Genomic DNA, 26,438 nt, shown 5'->3' with positions numbered 1-26,438 from the left:
ACGAGGTCAAGGAGAGACTCAGGGTTACAAACCTCATGAATGGTTATGTAACCAAAAGTAGTAAAAGCTAACTAGATGTAGTGACAAACAGGCATGTGTGTTATATCACTAATACAAAAAAAATATTATTCACTATTTAAATAATTACAAAATATTTTATTATTTGAATAATTTTATTATTTCTATTATTTTGGTGAGCAGCAATGTCATACAGTCCTGTCATTTTCTTGGTGCGCTTAATGTGACAGGATCTCATTTGTTTATTTAGTCATCATTTCCATCTGGGTTAAAACTGGGCGGGAGCCCCATGAACCGCAACCCAGGCAAAACCCTTCTTAGGAAGGTTTACATCTTACTCTGCCGCCATCTAGTGCTCAGAAAGAGCTCACACCCCTGTCAAACACAATTGTGCGCATGACCCTGGAGTTCAGTAAAACCTCCTGGGAATTCCTGGAGTGGTGCAGTGTAAAACCAGTGAGAAAAATTCCCAACAGGAAAGTTACAGTATTACCAACAGATTCACTCAGTACATGGTTTATCGGAAAGTAAGGACAGAGCTTATTAAAAACACAACTGTGGTGAAACTCAAACAACATTTTTACTTCTTTCCGCAATTTTTCACTCACCAGTCCTGCATTTCTGACCAAGATTCTTATTATAATGCTATTATTACTCTACTATTCATAATACTGTACTTCCAACCTTAAGCATTTGTGAATTTTTGATCCCACTGTAATTATTCCAAAGTATTTTCACGATGAGGCCTTTTTACAGTACACTGTTTGGAGACTTTTACTACATACTTGTACCACATACAATTCCTTGTATGATGTTTATCTAAAAATGTGTAAGTTCATAAGCTACAATCATTTAAAGCATGAGTGAAAAATAACATGTACATGTAAAATTATACTTCTTCATAATCTCCCCAATTTAGTCATATCCAGGTCTCACCCAATAGCTAGGATCCCTCCATCATAAGATGTTACCAGTGCTGGAAGAGGAAAGGTCACCGTGTGCTTCCTCTAAGTCACATGAAGCCAGCCAGCATTTTTTTTCATACTGCTGCTGCTGCTAATGCGAGATAATCAGACAGATGAACACTCTTGGAAAAGAGCGCTAACTGACAGTTCTCTTAAATCAGTTAAGTTACAAGCTATGTGATGGGGGGAGAGGGAGGGCCAGCCTGCCTAACTATGGCTATGGCATCACCGGGTGCCAAACTAACGATTGTACATTTTTATATTTATTATATTATATTTGGATGTTTGAAACATGCTATTTTAATGCATTTCACTTTTAATGAACAGTGATGTTACACTGCGCAACTTTTTAAATTAAAAGCCCAAAAGCCTTACGTTAGTCCTTCCACTGCTGCTAATTTCATCATTAGACCTGCAGAAAACAGTGATGGCAGCTCATGCAAATTAGAAACATAGAAAACTGTGCACAACAACTCAACAAATAAATATGTAAACATAGAACCCCTTTCTAAACCGTGGGATGCCATATTGCAGATAAATACACAGTACACAACAGCTTCAAAACCCACAGAGTGCAAAACAGCCCTTTCTTCAAAAGCTTACGAATCAAGTTGACCAAGGAAAACTTCCCTCATTCCCTGAGAACAGGAGATGTTTTCGTGAGCTTCTGTGGATGCAAGTCGTGCTGGCTGTCCTAGTGACACCAGTGCTTCTATGACTTCTCAAGTGGTCCTCCTATTTTCGGCTCTGTCACGCCAACGCTTGTAAGCATGTGGGCTGCAGCCATTTCCACCAGGAGAAGTGTAAGAGTGTGACACACAGCAGTGATGAGTCACTGCTATTTAGGCTGCACTTGGAATTGCTGCTGAAATGCAATCAATTTGCCCTTTTTAGGAAGCAGAGCATCTATTTTACACACAACCTCAGCAGTGGTACATTAAAGCCTCTACAGTATCCATTTAGTGGTTACACTTTACTGTAGGACACCATTTGTAAGACTATATGACAGCTATGTGAACTACTACCATAAACCTATATAAACACTTAGGCCTATATAAACAAATGTCAGTTGTCATAATACTTTCTAAAGTGACATGATCACAGTCGACAGAAACAGCCTTTATAATTAATGCCGCTTGTTGGAATAAATGTTTTTAAAATGTTTATGTCGGTTTACGTCTCTCTCCTTTCATAGTCTCTCAGCCACTTCATCATCTTTATCTTGATAAGTGGCGTAAACCTACATAACTCGGCTGTCAAGCACAAACCATGTATCTCCAAAATGCCAAATTTACAAGAGAAGGAACCAAACTTTACTTTTTCTTTAACTAAATTTTAACTAAAAAATTTAGTCATTTTCACAAAGTCATTTTCGAGTGTTTCTATTGGCCCATTCGTCGTGAAATTTTGACAAAAAGATCACAAAAGAAATTATGTTAAAAACAACAAAAATGGAGGTACAAGGTTTTTTGCGTGGCAACAATGGGAAACACTTACAAAGGCTTATTCGAAAAATGTCAGTTGTCATGGCTTCACAATCAACAAAAAAACTAGCCTTGATAGCTGGTGATGCTTGTTGGAATAAGCCTTTTTATGTTTTCATGTTTTTGTAGGTTTATGTCACTCTCCTCCCACAGGCTAGACACGTTATCATCTTTTCAAGATAAGTGACATAAAGCTACATAAACACTTACAAAGGCTTATTTAATCAAATGTCAGTTGTCATAAAACTTTCCAGGGTGAAATGACATCACAGCTCACAAAAACTCTTTATAACTATTGATACCTGTTGGAATAAGCCTTTATAAGTATTTATGTAAGGTTGTGTCACTTGTTATGATGATAAGATGATGAAGTGGTTTAATGACGGTGAGAGGGAAGTGACATAAACACTTATAAAGTCTTTATAACTATTGACATTTTTGGAATAAGCCTTTATTAATCCCACTGTCACTGAACCACTTCATCATCTCTTCATAACAAGTGACATAAACTTACATAAACAATTTTAAAGGCTTATTTCAGCAAGTGTCAGTTGTTATAACACTTTCTAGGGTGAAATAGCATCACAGTCGAGGAACAATCTATATAACTATTGACTTTAAGTCTTTTTAACAATTGACACTTGTTGGAATAAGCCTTTATAAATGTTTATGTAGGCATATGTCACTTTCCTCCCTCTGTCTTTGAGACACTTCATTATCTTTCAATGAAAAGTGTCTACATACTGTTGCTGTCATGCCAAAAAAGCCTTGCATCTCCAAAATGCCAGCTTTACAGGAGAAGGAAAAAGCTTCTTTTTGGAGTATTTCTATTGGTTCATTTATAATGAATGTTTGAAGCAGTGTAACGAGCAACTGTCAGATTCACGGCTCAAAAGCTTATTCCAACAAATGTCAGTTGTCATGACATTACAATCGGCACAAAACAGCGGTAATACTTAATGACCTTTGTTGGAATAAGCCTTTATAAATGTTGATACGGGTTTATGTCAGCTGTCATGATAAGGTTATGTACAGTAGGTGTCATGTAGCCTTATGAATGGTGCTCCTGAGTGAAATGTTGACCATTTAGTTGACTTTGCCTCGCCGGGAGCCTGTTCTAAGCAAATCTTCGCAAACAGCCTTGGTAATTAGAGAGGATTTAAGGGACCGATATAACTGCTGGGCACCAATGGCAGATTTATGAGGCAGACTTAACTGCTGTTAGCCACACATTTTTGGACACTAATCCAAAGCAGAGGTACCCATGAGATTCCACTCCACATAATTCCATGGTGAAACCACTTCAGATCCAGACATCTTTGCAGAGCAAAAGGCCACTGTAGCTGAGTCTACTGTTCTTCAGTCAGACCCACCAGCCGAGCACTCTCCTTCCACAGTCTCTGAGCCACTTCATCATCTTTACCCTCCGGAGCAGGCTCTCTCTCAGCACAGTCACTGTGATACACAATAAAAATGCTAAACAATGGAAAATTCATCATCTTTAAGTCTAAAGTTGTGCTTAATTTACATCATTATATACACATAGATGAATAATTACTTACATAATTACTAATTATGTTATTACAATTACAATTACAATTACTAGGGATGCACAGTAATATGGGAAATACATCAGTATCTGCATTGGGCAGATAGTTGCACTTTTTAAAAAAAAGGTGCTTCAAATGGTTCTTTAAGCATCGCCATAAAGAAGCATGTTTGTAAAAGAGTTTGTGTAAAGGGTAGGACCTTTGGTGCAATTAGTGAAGGTTCTAAAGACCTTTAAAGGGTTCTCCAGTCTCACATTTATCATTTTTCTTTATGGCATCAAAAGTGGTTCTTCTAAGGCATCGCTTTGAAGCACTTTTATTTTGTTGGCCCATCCTTTTTAAAACCTATATTTGGTGACGCATTCATTGAATTCTGAAAGAGCCAAATATTGTGCATATATACACATATTTTTAATTATTACATTAATTATTAAATTTTTATTTTAGATTATTTATTTCATATGTGTAAACAATATCGGGGAGACTGCCCATGACTGCTGTGACCTCTAAGGGCTAACAACTGATCTGACTAAGACTGTCAAACCCACCTGAAGTAGCCTCCAGACTTGTTCTCCAGGCCTTCTGTCACAGCACAGTAGATAGACGTCTGCGCGCCCTGCCAGGGTGTTTTCATCAGCAGGATGGAAGGGAGGGAGAGTAGAGTCTTCATCAGCGGGTACCAAGACTCCACATGGCGTCCAAGCTCTGTGCGGATCACTCCGGGGTGCAGGCTGTAGGAACTCACTCCAGCACCTTTGGAACCCGCACACAAATGAAAGATACACTCATCAATTACGCATGAGTTGCAATCAGAACTGCCCGTAATGGAATTCCAACAGCGGCATTGTACCTCTCATCCGACGAGCGAGCTCTTTAGAGAAGAGCACATTGGCCAACTTGCTCTGTCTGTAGCTAACCAGAGAGTTGTACGGCCTCTTGTCGAAAAACAGATCATCAAATTCAATCTTTCCTGCATGAAAAAAAATCTGCAATTTGAGTGTGCTTAAAAATTATTAAATTATTATTATTAATGATATAAATACTTAAGACAGTCTGACCTAGAATCAGATCAGTGAAGATCATGAACACACTGATTTGTAATTTGTAAAAGGAGATTACCGCCAACATGTGCAATGCTGGACACATTCACCACGCGGCTGGGGGTGGAGCTTTCAAGCATTTCCACCAGGAGATTGGTGAGCAGGAAGTGGCCCAAGTGATTGACTGCCAGCTGCATCTCATAGCCATCCTCTGTGACCCACTTGGGACACATCATCACACCTGTTACAGTGAAGACACCAGACTGTTTCTTCAAAGCCAGTGTGTCGGGCTTGTCAATGTTATGCTTATTCTCGCTAAATTTATTATTGTATGAAATCTCAGTTGCTCTGTTCAAGTTACTTCAGTCTAATTGAACAGTTCAATTTAGCTGAGCCAATCAACCCACCCACTCAGAAGGACTCCCCCATCACTTGCAATGCTCCCGGCACTAGGAGGGTGAGGACATGAACATGCCAACTCATGTCAACTCAGATACATGGGAAGTATCAGCCATTGCCAATTTTCAAACTGCCGTTTATGCAGCATCACTAGGCAGCCAACGCTGATCAGAGAAAAGCGCCGGATCCCCAGCTCTGATACATCAGTCAACAGACGCCTGTGCCAAACTTGTGATCCTTGGGCCTGTAGTGTCAGCGTCTTAGTATGCTGAACCACTCTGAGTACTTGAACACTCTGATCCTACGTTCTTAAAAATAAGGGTGCTACTAATAGTTCTTTGAGCGATGCCATAAAATAACCACTTTTTACTTTTTATAAAGAACCTTGACATCAAGTAAAGGTTCTTTAAATCTTTAATAGGTTCTTTACTCTCACAGATCTTTATTACACAACTAGTTCTTCATGTAACTAAAAGGGGTCATTCTATGGTATCTTTACAGCACCTTTATTTTTAAGAGTGTAACACTACCTGACCAGACTAACTAAGATGCAGGCCAGAGCAGTTCAGCAATATCTGTCAATATTTTGATAAATTACATTGCTTAATAAAATCATTTGTGAGATGTTTTGTGAGATTTGTGTGTATTTCAGATGTGTCACCACAGTCAATTCTAACTTATCAGATGTCAGAAAGAATAAATATCATGAAGGAAGTATCGTGAGACTACATTTAGGCCATATCGCCCAGTTCTACAGCAGTGTGCTGCTTGCTAGATTAGAACCAAAATACGGACTCACTGCTGTTCTTCAAAGGCTAAAAATGGAACCTCTGATCAGAAGTGTTTTCTATTGGTCTATTATTTACCTCATTAAAGGGTCTTTGTAGTCGAGCGCCTTTACCTGCGTTGTTAATTAGGATGTCCAGTCGTTCCTCCGTGGCTAAGAACTCCTTGGCAAACTCACGAACGGAATACAGAGAGGCCAGATTCAGGTGTCGGGTGACCACATTGCCATTTCCTGTGGCTCGCCGAATCTCCTCTGCAGCCGCCTCAGCCCGCGTCAGGTCCCGGCAGGCCATCACCACACGAGCCCCTTAAATTCATACACCACTCATAGCAGAGAGCAGCATGACAGCATCGCATGAAGAGCAGCTGTAGCAGCTCTGAATGATGTGCCATACCTCGGCGGGCCATGTCCCGTGCCGTTTCCTTTCCAATGCCAGTGTTGGCGCCAGTGATCAACACTGTCTTTCCATCGAGGCGAGCTTTACTTCTGCATACGCCACCGGCTATCCATTTTCGCATCAGGATGATGCCTGTATAAGAAATGGCAATGCTGTTCATTACAGATGCATGATGGTATCAGAAACATATAGGTATTGGCAGATAATTGTTGAAAATGAGTTATCACCATCTGACAGATGTTTAGACTACCATCATTTCAGACTGATATTTGAGGATGTATTTATTGTAGCCCAGAGGAGCAGAATATTTAGGCAATGCTTGACTGCTGTGCCAAAATATTATACATTTTTAACATTCGTTTTACTGTATTTAAACTATACAGAAATCAATGTTACATTTCTGTTATGTTTGTAAATGCTATGTAACAGCAAGAGTATCAGTAGATGTGTACATGAAAAATATCAGATATGGGCTTCAGCCCAAAATTCCCATATTGGTGCATGCCTATTGTTATAACTAGTGTTGCACCGATACCAACACCATATCGGCGCCAATACTGGCACTTACACACAGTATCAGTATCGGCACTGGAGAGCACAGATACCGTGAAGCTGACTGAAGCCCTATTTACTGAAGCCCTATTTTTACATTTTTGTTTACATACTTTATGAAAACAAATGTTTAAACAACCAGTAAAAGCCAGTCATAAATAGTGATTACCATTAAACAGACATGTAATGTAACTTTTACATCAGCAATTTGTTTCCATGTCCAGTTGAGTTTCAGCAGCTTGTTTAAAGGCCAGACACTGAAGTTTAGTACCTTTTTAAACAGAGACGTTTACCTGCTTAGCAAGATTATGCTTCCCTCATTGCAAGTGTTTCTGCATTGTGGCAATTTTTATTTCTTCATCGCTCTGAAACTTTTCATATGTGCAGTCACTTAATCAGTAAATGTGATTCTTTTAAGCATATTATCTCGTATTTATGATAAGATATAAAAAAGAATAACCTAATATCAGGATTTATGGGCATCTATTGACTATTTACGTCAGAGTTGGTATCAGTATCGGTACTCAGTATCGGCAGATACTTGAAAAACTGGGATATGTATCAGAAAGGAAAAAGGTATCGGTGCAGCCCTAGTTATAACTAAGGTAGTAAAATAAAGGTGTTTTCAGCTAATATTTCAGCAAATATAATATCAATTGTCAATTCATATCTGAATTGTAATGCAATTGTAATCAATTACAAATATAATACAAATATATGAATTATGTATATGGTATCATTAATATATTTAATACATGTTCCAATTATCATATTAATTATTATTATCATTGCAGTTACAATAAACATTTTTAAGCATTTAGTTTGTAATTATTTTGCAGGCTATTAGGAAGGGTAATGCGGCAGTGAAGTGCAGATAGCTTATAACTTATCGCAGCCTCTACTCTGCGCTCCTGTTGTGTTTTCTGAAATTTCGGAACTTTATTCGGACCCTGTGTAGCTTTTTAATGCGTTACTGTTTTTATATTAAACCGAAACTTCGGTTCTCTGGGAGATCTGATGAACGCCTGATGATACAGGGCATGAACAACACCGCCAGTCACAGTATCGGCATCGCTCGCTGGTCAACCAGCCGGCGGTAAAGCTAGGCTACAACAACGCGGAACTGGATCAACACACTTACAGGCTGCTGTCAGCGAGAGGACTGCGCCACACTTCACATAGAGAGACGACTCCTGATCCCACATCTCAGGTGGACTCTGTCTGTGGACAGTCCATGAAGAATATCTGCCGGGCTCGATACTTCCCTCTCTCGCGCTCCCTCTGTGTGTGTGTGTGTGTGCGCGCGCCTCTGTGTATCCCCCCCCTCTCTCTCTCTCTCTCTCTCTCTCTCTCTCTCTCTCTTTCTCGGCTACGAATGGAAACAGCGGCTTAGTGACTTAAGCTTCGCCTGCTGGCTGCCTACCTTCTCGTGTCATAAATCGGCTGTGAGCTGCCGCTGTCACGGTACTACAGAAGGCTGTATAACGATGTAGGCCAAGTTCAAGTATAGTGTAACCTTCTGTAGCCTCTGAGTAGACTCACATCTTCAGTGGCCTCAAATTGGGGAGCACGGGGGGCTAGCCAAGAGCACAACGCACGACGATTTTTGACCTTATGGCCTGGCAAAAGTTGATTTGAGAGATCCATCTCCTTTAAGATCCTATTATAACATGAGCAGTCTTCATAATATGAGCCCGAAGAAATACTGTTGACATGCATCAACACTAGACCATAGTGTATGTTGTAGACAAAATAACAGAAATGCAATAAATAACAACACCGTATTGATTTATTATAGCTATATAACTACAAAATATGTTTTGTAATTGAATCAAATTACAAAAAAAAATTAAATAAATAAATAGAAACATGGCCCTTGATTTGGCTGTCATTAGCCGGACCCTTTAAGCGTCGTACTGGACCAAAGACCTCTGAACGGTCTTCGGGCCACAGTGTCAGAGCCCCTAGTTCAGTCAGATAGTCAGATAGATCGATCGATAGATTGAAATTTTATTTTATTAATTATTGGAAGCAAATTAAAAATCTCATAGCAGCTAAATACAAACGTGTGAACATGCAAAACAGTCTATTGGAAATACGAACAGTGGCTGAAATAGAGAGATCCACAGCCGCCCATCGATTCATTCACACATGAATGCTGGCTGTGCGTGATTGTGCACACATACGAGCACATTTCACCGACATTAAGTTCAGTAAATGTGACAGTGTGGCAGCCATTGTTCCTAAACTGTAATATTTCTGACTGACGGGCTGGAGCCAATCAGAGCGCGGCGTTGGAACAGGATGTGACGCGGTCACAGACTCCACCAGTGGGGTAGGTGCTCCTGAAAACGGAAAACCGTTGTCGCCGCGTCGGCTTTTTATCCCGTGTTTCGTAAAGAAGTCAATTCTTAATACGGGGTTTAAAGCGGTGAGTACGATTTATTACATCGGTGCATTCGCTCATATTGCATTTCTCAGTGTGGAGGTTGGCTCACCCGCTACGAGTTTGTGTTGTTTCTTTATCGTCCGCGCACTGAACAATGTGCGGAGTAAAGTGGCCGCCGGACGCACTCCGCCATGCGAGCCAATTGAGACCGCGCAATTTCTGGACGCGTCTTTTTGCTCTCGAATGCACGACCTCGCGTGTACAGTGTCCGCCACTCTCTATTTTCTTGCCACATTGTACAATAAAAAATGATACAGTCGTACTGTGAAGCTAGTTCTGGCATCTTGCAGCATGCTTTTTGGTGCGGCGCAGGGACTACTTTTTTCTCCGCCCCTTTCGTCAGATCAGTGAAATTGTACTGCGTCTGCCATTTGGGAATTTCATTATTTATAGACGCAGAGAGACAGAGACTCATACTCTTCCATGTCAAGGGAATGCTTTTTACTGTTTGATTGTAAATAATTTCAAGTGACATGTTTTGCATACTTAATTGACTCGTTTGTGTGTTTTTGCAGGTATTATAATCACACAATGACAGCCACCAGCCTCATTTGCATCGCTACATTGTCCTAACCTGAACTGAGCAGGAAGTCCAGGGGGCTCACAGACGTGTTTTTAGACTACTCCCCCACTCCCCGAGGTAATTGAAGGGTTTGGGGGAGGGTAATTGAATTTAATAGAGACACTGTATAAGAGGGGATTTGATTTTAAGAGTGATGTTTCTGACTAATATTAGTTATAACCCCTGTAATAGCAGCTTTATTATAATCAAAACAATGAGATAAATAGGTTAGAGTTGCCTTGAACTTAGATTGATGGTGGTGATTGTGGAAATGGGCCTTCGTTGTTGAACACTGCATTATTCATTGCAGCAAGATGGAGGATGCTGATTTGTTTATGGAGTGTGAGGAGGAGGAGCTGGAGCCATGGCAACAGTTGAACCAGAATGAGGCGGCGGAGGAGTCGCCGGGGACTGCTGAAAGTAAATCCGCCGCTGGTAAGCGTGATATTTTTGAACATTTACAGCCAGTAGCTTTGTTTCACATCAGACATTCAGCATTGAATGTTTATGATCTCCAAGCTCGACGTGGAGTCTCGGGGATGCTGAAGTATGGCTCCCAAGGAAGCACTTGATCACCATTATTACTGGATGTTTTTCCCAAATGAATGGTGATCTACTAAGAACAATTTTCTACAAGTGGGACACCATTTGGGCTATGCTTTTTGGTCCAAAACTAGGCTTAATCCATGTCACAGAAATCAGCTCAATGTGTATTAAAGTGAAGAGGCAGTTTTTGTCTATGCTTACCCTGGAGAAACAATTATTAATTACAGTAATGAGATTCAATACACTGCTTTCTAATCAACCACGAAACTTAAAACATTACCGTTGTGCTGGAGGCCTGGATGCAGGTGCTTTAGAAGGATGATTGATTGAGTCTACAGGCGGAAATGTAATCGTCTTCTGTGTATACCAACACATCAACTACCTGTTTGTATGGGAGCCTTGCCAGTGGATCGAGAAGTAGTAACCTGGGCACCCCTGGTCAAATTTTTGTGGTGATTTTCTAAGTGAAAATAAATGAGCGTCTTTTACAGAGACACACCTCTCCTCGTGTGATATGCAAAGAGAACTGCACACAAAATGTTACAGCTTATTTAATGTTAAATTCAGAAAAGAAATATGAACTATGTATGAAAGGTGCAGACATTGTTATATATTTTATGTAGAGAACTTACTCACTTTCACTTAAAAACAAAACATCAACAAGAAGCGTTGCCCAAATGTTTGCATGCAATTTAATGCATATTTGTATTTTGAACTGTGCTGTGCTGTGTGTGAACTTCACATGCTGTATTTAGCTTCTTAGAGAATTTAGAGTAGATTTTATTCATTTAATTATGTATTTTGCTTCAAATGAGTATATATGGGTTGTATTTTCAGCCTCTCAGTCATTTGTTGGAAGGGTGCTGCATGTAATAGTGAGTGAGATTTCTGACATAGAGAAATGTGAGGATGGGCTAACTCAGTCTTTCTAAACTTAGTTCTTCTAAACTGAAACGAGTTCTTAAAGTGGATTCACAGTGGCATGAATGAAGCAATGAAGAAAGCTCACTGATTCAGAAAGATAAAGCGATGCTAAATTCAACTAGAATGTGTCAACTGATTGCCAGATGATTCTGTTTACAGGTGCCTGTCTATTTTGGATGTATTCAATTTCTCCATTTCCAAGAAATCCCAACCCAATTGTATTAGGACTTAAAAGGCTTAACCTCATGGACCTGTCAGGTTTGGAGTTGTGTTGAGTTGCAGAAGTGCCCTATAAAGTTGTCCCAGTAGTGATGGAACTGGGTTTGGTTGCAGCACATCTGTGTGAAGCCCTATGTCCTTGCACAGGGATACACTATGATCACTTCTCAGCTATGAAACCTGTTGATCATGTATAGTTTTTTTGGCACAGATGGATTTCTCATTATTGCGCTTCCTCTTTCTTTCCATCAGTGTTACAAAAATGTTTGAGAACTATGCTTTTTCAGACTTATTTTGGATGTCTTTATGTCAGCCCTTGGATTTTGCTCTTTGGCAGAAGCAGTCAGAATTAGCTCTAAATTGGCCTATAAGTTGATTGTGTGTGTATATGGTAATGTGTATCCTAATAAGGTTGCATACTATAATTCCTTGAACGGAATAGCCTTTTTTTTGGGATGTTGGGATGATTAGCAAACTTCTGCTACCTACATTTGCAGGTTGGTGAGAGCAGGTGGCTTGTTGGTGATTTTGTATGATTTGTTTATCCCACAATTCAGCCAACCACTACATTTCACCAGGTTGACTCAAATGATTCAAAATGACCAGAATTTTTTCAATATTAAGAATAGGATTTTGCAGATAATTAATACTTGTTTGTGTGTGTGTGTGTATGTGTGTGTTTCCCCCCCATGTCCACAGGAGCTCTTGGCAGAGTTGAAAATCCAGCTTTGTCCAAACCTGTTGTCATTTCCAGCATGCCTCCAGCCAGCAATAGCTTGAGCACTGTCCCACTGCTTACTAATACATGTGAGTGTATGGTGCTCTCCTCTGGTGCTATCTGGCCTTTTGTTTTTCCATGTCATTTGAGCCTCGATTGATTATTTTCTCCCTTTTCCTTTTACCAGTGCCTACAGCTGCACCTGCTGGGATCACTAAGGGTGCACCTGGGCAGCAGCTGATCCTGACACAGGGTGCAGGAGGATTAACTCCACTGGCTTTGTCCCAGGTTATTCTGCCTGGATCAAATGCTGCTGGTAGCCAGCCCATCTACTTGACCACACAGGTGCAGGTCTACTGCTCTGTCCTTTCCTGTTGTTGTACAGAATGTAGAGCCATTGATTGGCTGTAAAACTGTCCATTACCCTCACATCCTCTGATTTGGTGATGTGCCTTATTCATCTTGTGCTTTTACAGGGTATCCCGGTCCAAAATATCCAGTCAGGTCAGAGCCCAATGAGCATCGTATTAAATGTGCAGCAAGGCCAAGCTGTCCGACCCATTACCCTGGTCCAAGGTATGGCTTTTTTTTTTTTTTTTTGGACCACAACCAGAATAGTCATTATTAATGCTTTTAGATTCACTTGCTATGTTTTTGATGTATCCTATTTGTTGTGATGCAGCTCCTGGGACACCTGGAATTTTTAAACCAGCTCAAATAATCACACAGCAAGCTCCAATGAGGCCTGCGACTCCAGTGGTGAGCCGGACACAGGCTCCTGGCCCCTTCACTGCCGTGCAGATCCCTGCTACCCTCACCATACGAACCACAGCGCCGGCCAGCCAGCCCAGAGCAAAGCTTGTTTCCACAGTCCCTCAGGCTTCCAGCTCACCAAGAGCCATCCCCATTAACACACAGACTAAATTTGGTGAGTCAATAAAATACCTTCAATTTAGACAGTTCTAGAGGAGTAATGTGACAAAATTGAAAGTGGAGACTCTTGCATTTAACTGGTGAAGAATGATAATTAATTGTTTAGGAACTAGGGAAGAGCACAAGTACTTAATTACTATGTTAACTGTGTGCAGTATGTAAAGTCAGTATTCAGGAGTTTCCTATTGAATGACAGTGAAACCGGAAAAAAAAACATACAGACCAAATTTCAGTTTTATGTTTAGGACAATTTCAATTTTGCTCAAGTTTCATTGCTTGTATGTCATAATATTCTACCCTGCTCCACAACACAAGTGCCTTTGCATGAGCAGATTGCCAGAGGTTCAGTGTTAAGAACATGACTAAGAAGACAGAGATAGCTTTGCTGTAAATACTGTAGCTGATTTAACTGTTTGCCAAAATAAGAAACATTAACAGCATATGGTAGCTACACTATATGTTCAAATTATATGTAATATGTTATATGTACAATGCCTAATGCCAGGTGTGGGCTATAAAGGGGTATAAAGCCCCCCAGCATTGAGCTGTGGAGCAGTGGAATTGTGTTCTCTGGAATGATGCTTGGTGCTCCATCCAATACTTTTAGGAGGAGTTGGGGATGAGGTGGGGTGGTGATTATCCAACACCCTGACCTCATGAACACTCTCACAGCAATTCTCTAAAATATAGTAGAAAGTCTTCCCTGGACAGTAGAGACAGTTACTCCAACAAACACAGGATGGACAAGGAATGGTCAGGTGTCCCAGTACTTTTCTCAATGTGGTGTATCATGTTGGCACCTGTGGAGAAAACAAGTCCTCCGCAGCATCCAGGTTTGTACTGGTCAGGTATAGTTTTGCTCATTAGCTTCCCGGCCAAAGTCAGGGGGTGGGATGGGGGTTTCTGTTTGGTGTTGTGTTTTTTTGTGTGTGCGTGTGTGTGGCCGCAGTTATCCAAGTATCTACTAATGAACTCTTAGTCAAATATTCTGTCAGAATGCTCATCCCTAGTAGCAACAGAATGAAAACGAGTGTTAATGTACACAAAAAATTAAGCATTTGGTCTCACTAATACTGTGTACAGACTTTTTATGTTGTTTATTGGTCTTATTCTTATTCTTTGGCAGTGACTGTGAAAGCAGGAGAGGGCAACCTGGATGTACAGAACCTGATGAGCTTCATGAACTCTGTCAGTCTTCCTACCATGGGCCAACCTCAGACCTTTGTTGTCATGAGCAATCAGAAGGCTAATGGTGCTGGCCCTGCTGCTGTCCAGACAAGTGTTCCTGTAGCTCAGACCCATACTGTACAAGGTACACTGCAGCCTAGTTAAGGGTTAGGGGTTGGGTTATGTTTTTGTACTTGCTTTTAGATTTGTTGGAGGACTACTTTGGATTTATTTTGTGTTGCATTAGTTTAGTTAACTGGTCTAGTAGCTGTATATAAATTCTGAAACAACCTGGATGTGTTCAGCAGCTCCTTCACTTCTTTTTAGTTACTTCTGCAACTCCATTGACCCACACCTGCCCACGGTGCAAAGCTAAATTCAAAATGATTGAGGCGCTTCGGGGACATATGTGTGTAAGTACAGAAATGCACCATCTTGTAACACAAATAGTTTCTGAAGCCAAGCAGATGCTGAAGAAAAAGTAATAATCTCTCCTTGTTTCTCAGTTCTGCTGTCCAGATATGAGCCGTTCCACGAGCACTGATGTGCCTGCAGCAAAGCCTCTGCCCATTCACAACAAGAGCTTCTCTGCAGAAGTCAAGAGTGAAAGCATGGATGTCAGTCCAGCAGAGCCCCAGACGAGGATTGTCATGTTGGTAGATGACTTCTACTATGGAACCTACGAAGGAAATCGAATCTATGTGCCGTCAGACAACTTGAAAGGGCCTAGATCATTCAAATGCCTCACCTGTGGGAAGAAGCTGAAGAACAATATCAGGTCAGAAGCCAAACTGTTCATCTCAGAAGTAAAGGAAGTTGTATGTTTCAGCAGGTGTTGCTCATCTCAGACCTTAGTATTGCTAGTTTGTCAGTTGTTTTTGGTTCATTGCTGCAACCTGGAACATGTCCTCTCCTGGCAGGCTCATGAACCACATGAAGTTCCATGTAGATGTGGAGGCGCAGACTGATGAGGTGGACAAACACACATCTTGCCCACACTGCTACCGACAGTTTCCATCTCCGTCTCGCCTTCAGTGCCATGTGGAGAGTGTGCACAACACTCTTGAGTCAACTAGTAAGAAGGGGGCTTTTTATTAATGAACAGATTTCAGTGCTTGTGCAAATCATTGTTTTATCATGGCTTAAATATTGTGTGTATGTGGTGTGTTTCCTGATGATTCCCAAAAGAATTCATAGTCTCCAAACAAAAGAGGTTTAAGCAGTTATTTTGTCTGCCTATGCATCTGGGCTGGAAGGCACCGCCAGTTGAAAACTGAACCATCAGTTTACATACACATTTTCTCATTGTTTACCACAATAGTAGTATTATGCAAATAATTATAAAAACGAATAAGCATTTAAGTATTAAATGAACAACAATAAGCATTTAAATTAATGGTACCAAATATCACCACCATTGTTAGCCGTACTGTAAGTAATTAGTCAGTTCGATTGGTTATGTGATAATAAGCTTAGCAGGCCAATTTGTAGCCATGTCTTTGCAGAGAAGTCATTTATTAATTTACTAAGGTATTAATACATGGTACTAGGAACAAACATGTTTTGGGAACCCCCATCCCAGTATTCTATAGTACTAGTAATTAATTACTTGTCTTGTGTGGGTCCTTGTGTGGGCTGTTTGGATGGTGAGAGTTTTGTATGCTTTTTGTTTGCAGGCAGGTGCAAAATTTGTGAGTGGGCCTTCGACAGTGAACCTGTTTTCCTTCAACACATGAAGAACACTCACAAACCTGGAGAGATGCCATATGTCTGTCAGGTGAACTACCTCCTGTGGGGAAAAACAGGGCTCTGTTGTTGTTATTATTATTTGTTTTTTATTATCATTATGTAAAAAATAATAATTTCATGTTGATTGTGGTTGTTTTTATTAATTTTGCCAATGCTGACATTTTCAGGTGTGTGAGTATCGTTCTTCATTCTACTCTGATGTGCATGATCACTTTCGCACATGGCACGAGGATACCCACTTCCTGCTCTGCATTTACTGTTTGAAGGTTTTTAAGCACTCCAGTACCTACCAGCAGCACTTTTCTCGCCATCAGGTATGCAAGAGCACATGTTTACAGATACAAGCAAGGATCTGACACTCTACAGTACATGCTACACTTTACAGAACATATAGTACATACAGTACATGGTCTTTTAGGGTGTTTACACATGCATTTGGTCATTTCTTACAACAACCTTTTTGCTTGCAGAATTCATCAGTGTACCACTGTAACAAATGCCGGCTTCAGTTTCTCTTCACAAAGGAGAAGGTTGAGCACAAAGTCAATCACCACAAAACATTCCGCAAGCCAAGTCAGCTTGAAGGGCTCCAGGCTGGGACTAAAGTAAGCCTTCAGTACCTGTACCCGTATTAATAAGCCAAATACATGAAGTATTCTCAAAGGAACGTGTTTAAATTGTGGTGGTGTTGGTGCTGTGTGTTTTATGTAATCATTCTTTCTGTGTGTCTTTTAATTATTTCACTTGACTGTTTAGGTGACCATAAGGGCATATGCAGCAAAGAAAAATACAGGCCAGGTGTCTTCAAAAACCAGTAAAGAGCCCTCTTGCACAGCGAACGACAAAAAGACTGGTCAGTTTGGCCAAGCTTCCTCAGCACATACCCTCAACACTAAACTACTAGTACCGCAAAGCACTGCAGCTGGGAAGAAACAAATCAGCAAGATGTATGACTACCTGGTCAAGTTTCAAGAGCACAGGTACTTTTATACCTTGTTCTGACAAGTCAGCGTGGGCGTAATGCAAAATAAGCAGCTCTTAGCACTGTACATTGGAATGCTTGTCCACTAGAAGGAGCCGTGGAGTCAAATAGCAATGCAGACTCTGTTTACAGTTTCTTTCGGCTAACCATCAATACATCCCTGTGCACTCACTTTGAGCTTCTTTTAGGACAAGCACACATTTTATATTGACTGTTTCATAGCAATTTTAAACATGTGGGGACTTGCATTTTATCTGTTGGTGAGGGCTAAATTATAGTTTAGTAGTTAGTAGTAGTTTTTTAAACATGTGTAATTAAAAAGCTGAATGAATGTCCTCAGAACTGCAACTCCAGAGGTACTGGGTTAGGTTTTAACCTAACCTTATGACCCTCTACTAACAGATAAACTTTAAAGGGTTGCTTGTGGCACATAATACATACAACATTGCTGATTAGCACTAAAGCCATGCTAAAGGCTTTAAAAGTAGGACCAATACGATAGGACAATCTGGAAAAGATATATATGAACCTCTTGCATGGGCTAGAGGGGTATAAAGCCTCCCGGCCACACCAACTGTGGAGCAGTGGAACTGTGTTCTTTAGAATGATTGTGCTCAATCCCATACTTCTGGGATGAGTTGACCTCACTCCAGACATTTAGTAGAAAGGCTTTCCTGGACAGGACAGGACCCCGGTGTGTAGAAGAAACAATGAATGAGCAGGTGTCCCGTATACTTTAGTCTGAAAGGTCACGGTCAGACAGATTTAAGTTTATTGGTTGTGCGTTTCAGGAATTTTCCATCAGGGAGTACACAACAACTTGGTGCCATGTGTTTGGGTTTGACAGACAAAGTAAAAATGGAATTGGATGTCTTGTTCACAGTGGATTCTGTGATTGTGGGAGTTATTGTTTAGAGTTATCTGTTTAGCTAGAAGATGAATTAACAGTTGCAAAACATTTTCTTGTGTCCTTTTCCTTAGAGCGTTATTTGGGAGACAGAAGTGTGTGGAGTGCACCTTTGACATCCCAGACTTTGCCAATCACTATCCTACCTATGTCCACTGCTCACTGTGCCTGTACAGTACATGCTGCTCCCGCGCATACGCCAACCACATGATCAAGTGAGTGAAGTTATAACACAGTTTCAGATATTTCTGAAATTAGCTTTCAATGAAGAGTGGGTTTCGGAATAGAATTGTGTTGGAAGTTTTAATACTTTGCCCAACATAATAGATAGTGTGACCTACTACATATTAAGAACTAGAGATCTCAGCAGTTGTTACCCAGGATACACTCAGTAGTAACTCAAATTGGTTGCAATCCATTTCAGCAATCATGTTCCAGGCAGAATCCAGAAATCTCGCGCTAAGAAGGGGTCCGTCAGGTAATGCTTGTATTTTCCAGTATTGTGTACTGTTCATTCCTTTAGTAAACATGAGAATATGAAAGTAAACTTCTGAAATTGTCAATTGATAGTTGACTTTGTTTTGCAGCTGGTTAACACTGACATGTGCATGTTGTAACTACAAGACCACTCAGGGAGACCTGATGGCTAAGCACCTGGTCCAGTTCCCAGATCACCATCACTGTGTCTTTTTTATGAAAGGTAAGTGACTTACAAGCCTTCAGTTTATAATTGTGTAAAGCAGTCCATTAGTAATTGAGCAGTGACTTTTGTTGTTTTGACCTTCTACTCCTGCACATTTGAAAGTTTTTGAAATGCATACTTTAGGCATCAACCATTTTTTTTGGGTGATACAAATAGGAATCATAGCACTTTTTAGACAGTTCCCACATTTCAGGGAATAATTTGGACTTTTGTTAATGAGACATGGTAAGTGTCTTGACTGTTGTTATTCTACAGTACCTGTATTCTACCACCTTTTGTTGTTGTTGTTTGCCATGTTAAACTGTTCATTTTAATCACAACCAATGTTTTAGAATTTAGAATTGCCTGGTTTTACATTTTTTTTGTCTTCATTTTGCAAAAGAACCACAACAAACTGTGAGTGCCTCATCTGGAATCAACTCTAGTCTAGTCTTAGCTCTTCTTTATGTGTAATCACGCACAGCTGCAACCACACACAGCTGGTCAATTACTTGTGGTCCTGTATAAAAAATGGTGTGGTTTCTGTAGTCACTCAATATACTTGTATTCTCTTGAGTTTGAGTTCATTTTTTGCACTATTGCCAAGCTGTGACTGTGAGTGCAGGGCCCCTCCGTAACCCTTTAGACTTTCAAAGTTTTAAAGTTTTGCGGGGACCCTGAAAATAAATTTGAATAAAAAATGGACACCCATATAGAGGCATGCTTTTGTCTTCATGTTGGTGCAGGTCGTAGGATGCTTTATCAAAAAAAATAAAAATTTTCGTATTTATGTCCTATGAAAGGTCAATTTGCAACGGTTAAACAGAACAGTTATGTTCTAAACCAAAATATGCTCTTATGTACTTCCACCATCCGTACTACATTTAGTGAGTAAATTGGGAAGAACTTGGCAAACAAGAGACTTAATGTTAAGACAACAAAAACAATACAAAAAAACATTTTATATATATATTTTTTTCTCCTCTGTTTTCATTTGACTAATTTCCTAAACAATGCTCTCTCAAAAATAAAATATACAAATCAAAAAAGCTCTTGGAATCTGTTCAACAATCAGTTTAATAATGTTTGTTTAATTAAATTTGTTTGTGAAAATGAAGTTAAATTCACATTTAACTAAATATAACTTTTTTACATACACTGTTCTTGAGACCCTTAACACTGACTATGTGGCACAGCTGAAAACTAAATTAACCGTTGTTCCAGTTAATTTAAGTAGTTCTAACCAATAGTTACCAATAATTTTACTGGGTTTTTTTTTTGTTTGTTTGTTTCTTTCTTTTTTTTTCTTTTTCCCCCCTCAGTGTCAGTATCTTTGCATTGTAAACTCAGGGCCAATTCATGCTTCTGTGTGTAATCTACGCTGTAGCCTACGCTTAGCCATGTACCCTATGCCGTAGCCTGATGCACATCTCCCCAGATATGTAACTACATATCGCGGTGATGCCGACCACTACAACTCTGATGGGTCCGCTTGGTGGCATCGTATTTCTGCGTTCGCCAACACTTGTAAATTCAGTTGGACAAACATTGATCACACTGTATGCTAATGTGAGATAAATGGTTGTGCATAAAAAACCCAATAATCAAATTTACCAAAATTTACTCAGTCACAGAAAATTTACCCTCCTCCTGACTCAGTTCATTGGCCTTGAGGGCTGTCCTCTCCTCTCACATCTTCTCTCTGTCATTGCAGGAATTTTAGTAAAAGTATACAGTTATTTTGCTCCAAATCCAGAATAATCCGCTCAGTTTCAGTCGCCATCATTTGTAATGTGCAAAGCGAGTCAACACCGTAGCATAAAAATCCCCCTTGCTAGATTTGTGTCTTGGCTGCACAGTGACTCAGATGCAGCTACACACAAGTATAAACGCTAACAACGACGTAGGTCACTGGTGAAGGACTTAGACAATACGCTGACTCCATGCAGAAGCATAAATCGCAGTTTAGCAGTCTAAACTCAAACACCGCAGATACAAACTTGAGTTATTTACTCGTGTTGCTTCACAGGAATTACTGTTATTTCACAACAAGAGTTTGTCAGAGTACATTGGTTGGGGCGGGGGGGTATCGGTGCTTTTAACAGCACAATTATCTCAGTACATCACATGAATGGAGACAGCCAGAAGGCAACTTAAAGAAGTATTTTTAAATAATTACAAAAGAACTGTATGCCAAGGAAATACCATCTGCTTCTGAACTACTTACTCATTCAAAACACTAACAGGCACATGGAAACCACTTCAGCATTAAGTATAGTGAAGTGGATAGTAAAGTGGAGTAATAGTGGTCATATGCCTCCAGAAAAGAAGACTAACTGTGTGTTCCTATGATCCCTCCCCTCCCCTACAGAGTGTCTGGAGACTGATATTGAGTACTGCCAGGTTGAGGAGGAGGAGGAGGAGGAGGAGGAGGAGGAAGTGGAGGGACCACAAGTGGAAGGAGCTAGTGTTGAGACAAAGCCTGACTGGCTGTCCATGGAGAACTGGAAGGTTCCAGGTGATGGAGAATCTGTGCCAGAGTTCACAGACAGCTGTGGACCGCAGCATTTCATGGGCAAAAGCAGCGATGTCCTTGAGTATTTCCAGCTACTCTTCCCCGACACGCTCATATACAAAATTGTTTTTGAGACCAATGCCTATGCCAAATATCGGAGATCTCTAGGCAGAGGAGACCCCACATGGTACCCTCTGACCAATGAAGAAGTCAAAGGATTCATAGGCCTCTGTATCCTGATGGGTGTGCAGTGTCTCCCTGAGTTAGAGATGTACTGGTCCTGGAAGCATTACCATAGCTGTACCACCTTCTACAGGACCATGTCTGCCACTCGCTTCAGGCAGATCAGGTCTCATATCCGAATGAGCAGCATGCTTGCAGAAGATGACAACCGCCACGTGGGCAAGCTGTCTTTCTTCCAGCCTATGCTAAAAATCCTAGAGACAAGCATGCAGGAAGCATACAAGCCAAACAGATGTTTGACTATTGATCGGGCTTTGCTGCCAACCCAGGAGAAAGGAGCTGACCGGGAGGAGTCTACAAATTCTCAGCCACGAATATGGCTTATGTGTGACTCAAAGTCTGGATACTGTCATAAACTGCTCATCTTGACAAAGCAGGAGAAAGACATAGACTTGGGGAGCTTGGTTGTGCCTTATCTTGTGGACAGTCTCGAAGGAAAACATCATCAGGTTTTCATATCCAGCCTACTAGCAAGTGTTCCCCTCATGAAGAAGTTACACAAAAAGAGTATATACTGCTCCAGCTCCATCCCTGCTCGTTGTCCAGTCCTCCCTATGGAGTTCTGGAGTCAGCCTGCACTGGAGAGCCCTGGGGAGTTTCTTCAATTCGAGCATTCCCCAGTGTTGTTTACCAGATGGAAGGACGCAAAAGAGATGATCTGCCTTTCCACAAATGCTGGGGCTGGCCAGCCTGACACAGTGTGGAGAAAGTCCTCGAATAAGGCAGGTGAGCTCTCCACCATCTCAAGACCACTGGCCTTTAAGCTGCTTCAGGATAACATGCGTGGTGTGGACATCTGTAATCAGCTGCTGGCCTGCAACCAGCTTGGTGGATTGATCTTAGACACCAACTGGCGGCGCCTGTTCTGGTTTCTTGTCAACTTAAGTGTCATCAACTCCTTCATTATATTGCGAGAGACACGAAAGGGCAACCCACCTCCATGGCTTCAGGGAGGCCACTTCTCCCAGGCCGACTATCGTAAACGCCTAGGATACCAGCTGGCCAAGTGCGCTGAAAGAGAGGCTCTCCAGAAGAAAATCGCCAATGACCGGTTTCAACAGAGAAGATATGAGGGTAGGAGTGAAGTTTCTGAGACTTTTGAGGGGGTCAGACATCATTTAGCCAAAATTAAATTTAGGAGCAGAAGATGTAAAAGTTGCAACCTAAAGAATCAGCGTCATGAGTGTCTATGGCTGCACTGCATGCCATGTCAGCTTGTGCAAGAGTACCTGCTGCTTCTGGGACTTCCATGGTTTCTCTGCAAATTTCAAAGGTCAAATAAATCCCTATATGTACATGAGTGTATGTTTGGTTGGGGGGGTTAGTAAGTATATGTGAGTTGCTAAAAAGAACATTAATTTCCTGTATGTATTTACTTTATAGTTTAGTATTGATTTACTGTTCTCTTAGTCATTTCTGCTTTTTCTTTACAGGTAACCCCAAAATTGGATTTGTGGAGCCTAAGAGGTAGATGTTTTAATTTATTTATTTTTCATATTGTCATATCTGTGAAACTGAGTTTGACATGTCAACTGGGAATGATGCCATCTACTAAAAAATTATAATAATTGGACATTAAAAACAACATTTGAACGAAAGCCCTGAAAGATCGCATTCCACATACATATTTCTTGGTCTCTACTGTCCATTCTACCTCACCCCAAACTCCCCAACCCATCCCAAAAGTACTGAATGAAGCACTATTATTCCAGAGAACACAGTTCCACTGCTCCGCAGCTTAAAGCTTTATACTCCTGTAGCTCATGCTTGACAATTTTTTTTATTGTCTTTCAGAGAATGTGTTCTGCCTGCCCCAGACTCCAGCACTTCAAGAAGCATCCATCATGGCTCTTCAGTAGATGAATCCGCTACATCTCTAGAAGCGTCCTCTATGCTGGATGAAGACCTTGACCAGGAATTGGCCCCTCTGGAAGCTTCAGATTCAGACTTCGAGACGGATGACAGTAGTCAGCAAGAGCCACTTAGAATGGAAGATGAACAGTCAGTCAGTGAGCCCACAGCAAAAGCAACTTCTCCAAAGACCAGCAAAGAAAAAGAGGAGACGCTTACTGTTCGACAGCTCAGAATACTACTGTTTGCATTGTGCTCTGGGATCCAGAAGGCAGCCAAAGAAATGGACACTAAACCTCAGCTCATCAGAGCCTGGCTTCGAGACAAAGAGAAAAGATTAGACCATGAGGGTCTAGGCAGCAGCAGTAGAGAGGCTATAGAACGTTTGGTCGAGTGGGTGTTGGTCCAACGAGAGCAGCAACATACTATCAATGAAACAAACCTCTTTCAGAAAGCCTCAGAGGTCCACGTTCAAACTAACCAGAGCAGTTCCTTCCGTATTTCGTATGAGTGGGCAGTGAACTTCATGCTACAGCATAAACTTGGCGTGCAGAGTCCGGTCCTGCCCTGTCCTCAGCTTCCACACAGCATGGAGGAAAACTGTCTCCATTTCACTGGCTTCGTACAGAGACAGATACAAATGCACAGTGTACCTCATTCTGCTGTTGGTGCCATGGATGAGCTTTCTATTTTTGTTGACTTTGGTGCATTCGTTGAAACTACCGTCACTTCCAGAGAGTCTGCCTTTCGGCTAGAGGGTACAGAGAAACCTTGGGTGAATATTTACCTTTCATCATTGGCAAATGGTACGATACTGCCAACAGTTCTGTTTTTTAAAGGCACCCCCTTTAGGAGTTTTAGCAAAAAGCTGCCAGACTCCCTTCTGCTGGAAGCACGAGCTGATGGTTTTTCTGAGAACGAGGAGCTTGAAATCTGGAATTCCCGTGTGTGGCAGCAGCATTTGAACTCCCAGAATGGAAGTAAGACCATCCTAGTTATGGATGGCCATCATAGCCACATGTCTGAAGGCTTTGTGTCCACCATGAGTGGCACCAAAACCTTACCAGTCATTATTCCATCGGGGTGCACTAGCCAGCTGCAGCCTTTGGAGATGTGTGTGAACCCTGTGCTAAAGAAGTTCTTGCTAGCTCGCTGGTCGCAGTTGGCTTCCGAAGTAACAGAGGTCACACCTGTAGACTTGGCACAGCTCCTTGTGACCTGGCTAGAGGAGTTCTTGGCTTGTTGCTCTGGCAGGCCTGAGCTGATTAAGCACTCTTTTTGCCTTTCTCGTGTGATTGCTGAGCAAGAAGAATGTAAGAAGGAAGCTAATGCTCAGTTGGAGCTGATGAATAAATTGACAGAAGCCATGCTTGGACCAGAGGCAGTAGAATCCGAGCTTTTGTCTGAAGATGACTCCATGGAGACATCCGTTGACGGTGTCGTGGAGGCAAATGCCGGTTTAATCAATGAGAAATCTCACACAGCGGACGTTGTTGAACAGAAAGGATCGGAAAAGGCTGATCATGCTGAAAATAAGGACGCGGCACTGACTGAGAGAAATGAGATTGAACAGAAAGCACAGGAAAGTATGAAGGAAGGTTTGGAGGCATCAAGTGAAACTTCAGATACTAGCTCTTCCCTTCCATCACATACCCACCCACTGTCACCAGCTCAGGTTCCTGAAGAAGAGGAGCTTTTAGAGCCCCATCAAGACTCCGATTCATCTCTAACAGATGTGGAATCCGATAGCTAGTCTTCTATTATGCTGTAATTTAAAAGAAAGATTGGAGACTAGGAGTACAGATTTAAAGCGTCTCTAGATCTCTGCACAACATGTCCACTTGCTTGTTTAATAATGAATGTGTTTGGGGGTGGAATAGAATCTTGAAAAATGAAACGTTAAAATGTAGCTTTTCATTTCTCTGTAAAAGCTACATGAACTTTAGTTGATCATGGCTTTTTTACTGTTAATATTTGTATAATATTTGAACCCCCAAATTGTAACTATTTTCATTCCTGGACTAAAATCTCTGGTACATAAATGTTTGTTTTCGTACCATTGTTTCATCTCTGTGTGGCTAAAGCAGCAGTGATGGCTAAATTTGTCTTAAATTTATGTATTTCAAAAAGAATTGGGTCGGTTAGAAGTTCACTTTCTCAGGCAGTGGTTTCCAATAGTGGTCCTGGAGTACCTCAGTCATGTATTTTGTACATCCGGTCCAATTAATTTACCATTCTCGTCAGTGCTGGACAGCGTTTAAAAATAATTTGTTGAGGTCGAGTGAGTTTGAGATTTAACTTTGGAGTTTTTCACACCCCTCTCCCTTAATAGGGGTTGACCTGCATTTACCCCCTTCTTTATTCTTGCTCACTACTTGCATTAGGCCCTCCTTAAAGAAATTTGTTATCAGCCACACTGGAGTCATTTACTGTTGGTAGCTCAGTCCACTAATATCCATGAGGCCAGCATGAAAAGATTCTCCAAACTTAAGACTTAAGTTAGGATGTTGCTTGAAAAAATTCATTGTTAAATAAAATTATTAATTTTAAAAGTGGAATTTAATTGTAATCTTGGATGGCTGATAATTAGGCTGTCTGGCTTACCGGTGATCTGACAACAATGGTCATAGTGAACTAGGTAACTTAAGCACTATCAGTAAGAATGTGGAGTTTTATTCTTATTTATTTTATTTATCTTAATTTATGAGTTCAGATTCCAAACTTGGTGCTAATGGCCAAGTCGGGTCACTTTCAGGACGAGTTCTCAGGCTAAATTCAGGTTTCCTGACCAAACTTGTA

General features: G+C 41.0%; 2 protein-coding genes across 3 annotated transcripts; one reads left to right on the top strand and one right to left on the bottom strand.

Annotated features, from left to right (window-relative positions):
- Positions 1 to 200: 200 nt before the first annotated feature.
- Positions 201 to 8,469, bottom strand: LOC140556299 (retinol dehydrogenase 13). The gene is made up of 7 exons (XM_072680047.1): positions 8,334 to 8,469; positions 6,638 to 6,772; positions 6,358 to 6,549; positions 5,137 to 5,298; positions 4,868 to 4,987; positions 4,566 to 4,770; positions 201 to 3,922 (listed from the first exon to the last, which is right to left on the bottom strand). The coding sequence occupies exons 1-7, from the start codon at positions 8,395 to 8,397 to the stop codon at positions 3,817 to 3,819; spliced, it is 984 nt and encodes a 327-aa protein (XP_072536148.1). The 5' UTR covers positions 8,398 to 8,469; the 3' UTR covers positions 201 to 3,816.
- Positions 8,318 to 25,695, top strand: pogzb (pogo transposable element derived with ZNF domain b). Of its 2 annotated transcripts, none has more exons than XM_072680046.1 (21): positions 8,318 to 8,402; positions 10,157 to 10,281; positions 10,514 to 10,638; positions 12,592 to 12,699; positions 12,798 to 12,955; positions 13,087 to 13,186; positions 13,293 to 13,538; positions 14,670 to 14,855; positions 15,038 to 15,123; positions 15,217 to 15,488; positions 15,631 to 15,785; positions 16,387 to 16,487; positions 16,627 to 16,773; positions 16,930 to 17,064; positions 17,216 to 17,439; positions 18,423 to 18,563; positions 18,773 to 18,826; positions 18,936 to 19,048; positions 21,402 to 22,862; positions 23,222 to 23,255; positions 23,583 to 25,695. In XM_072680046.1, the coding sequence occupies exons 3-21, from the start codon at positions 10,518 to 10,520 to the stop codon at positions 25,390 to 25,392; spliced, it is 5,652 nt and encodes a 1,883-aa protein (XP_072536147.1). In that variant the 5' UTR covers positions 8,318 to 8,402; positions 10,157 to 10,281; positions 10,514 to 10,517; the 3' UTR covers positions 25,393 to 25,695. The 2 variants fall into 2 exon arrangements, with proteins under 2 accessions (XP_072536147.1, XP_072536146.1); XM_072680045.1 differs by lacking the exon at positions 8,318 to 8,402 and adding an exon at positions 9,385 to 9,623.
- The last annotated feature ends 743 nt before the right edge of the window (positions 25,696 to 26,438 follow it).

This window comes from Salminus brasiliensis, chromosome 5 (assembly GCF_030463535.1).
Source record: "Salminus brasiliensis chromosome 5, fSalBra1.hap2, whole genome shotgun sequence".
In the NCBI taxonomy this organism is placed as follows: Eukaryota; Metazoa; Chordata; class Actinopteri; order Characiformes; family Bryconidae; genus Salminus; species Salminus brasiliensis.
Note: the sequence above shows the minus strand (reverse complement) of the source record. Positions and strands in the feature narration are given on the sequence as shown.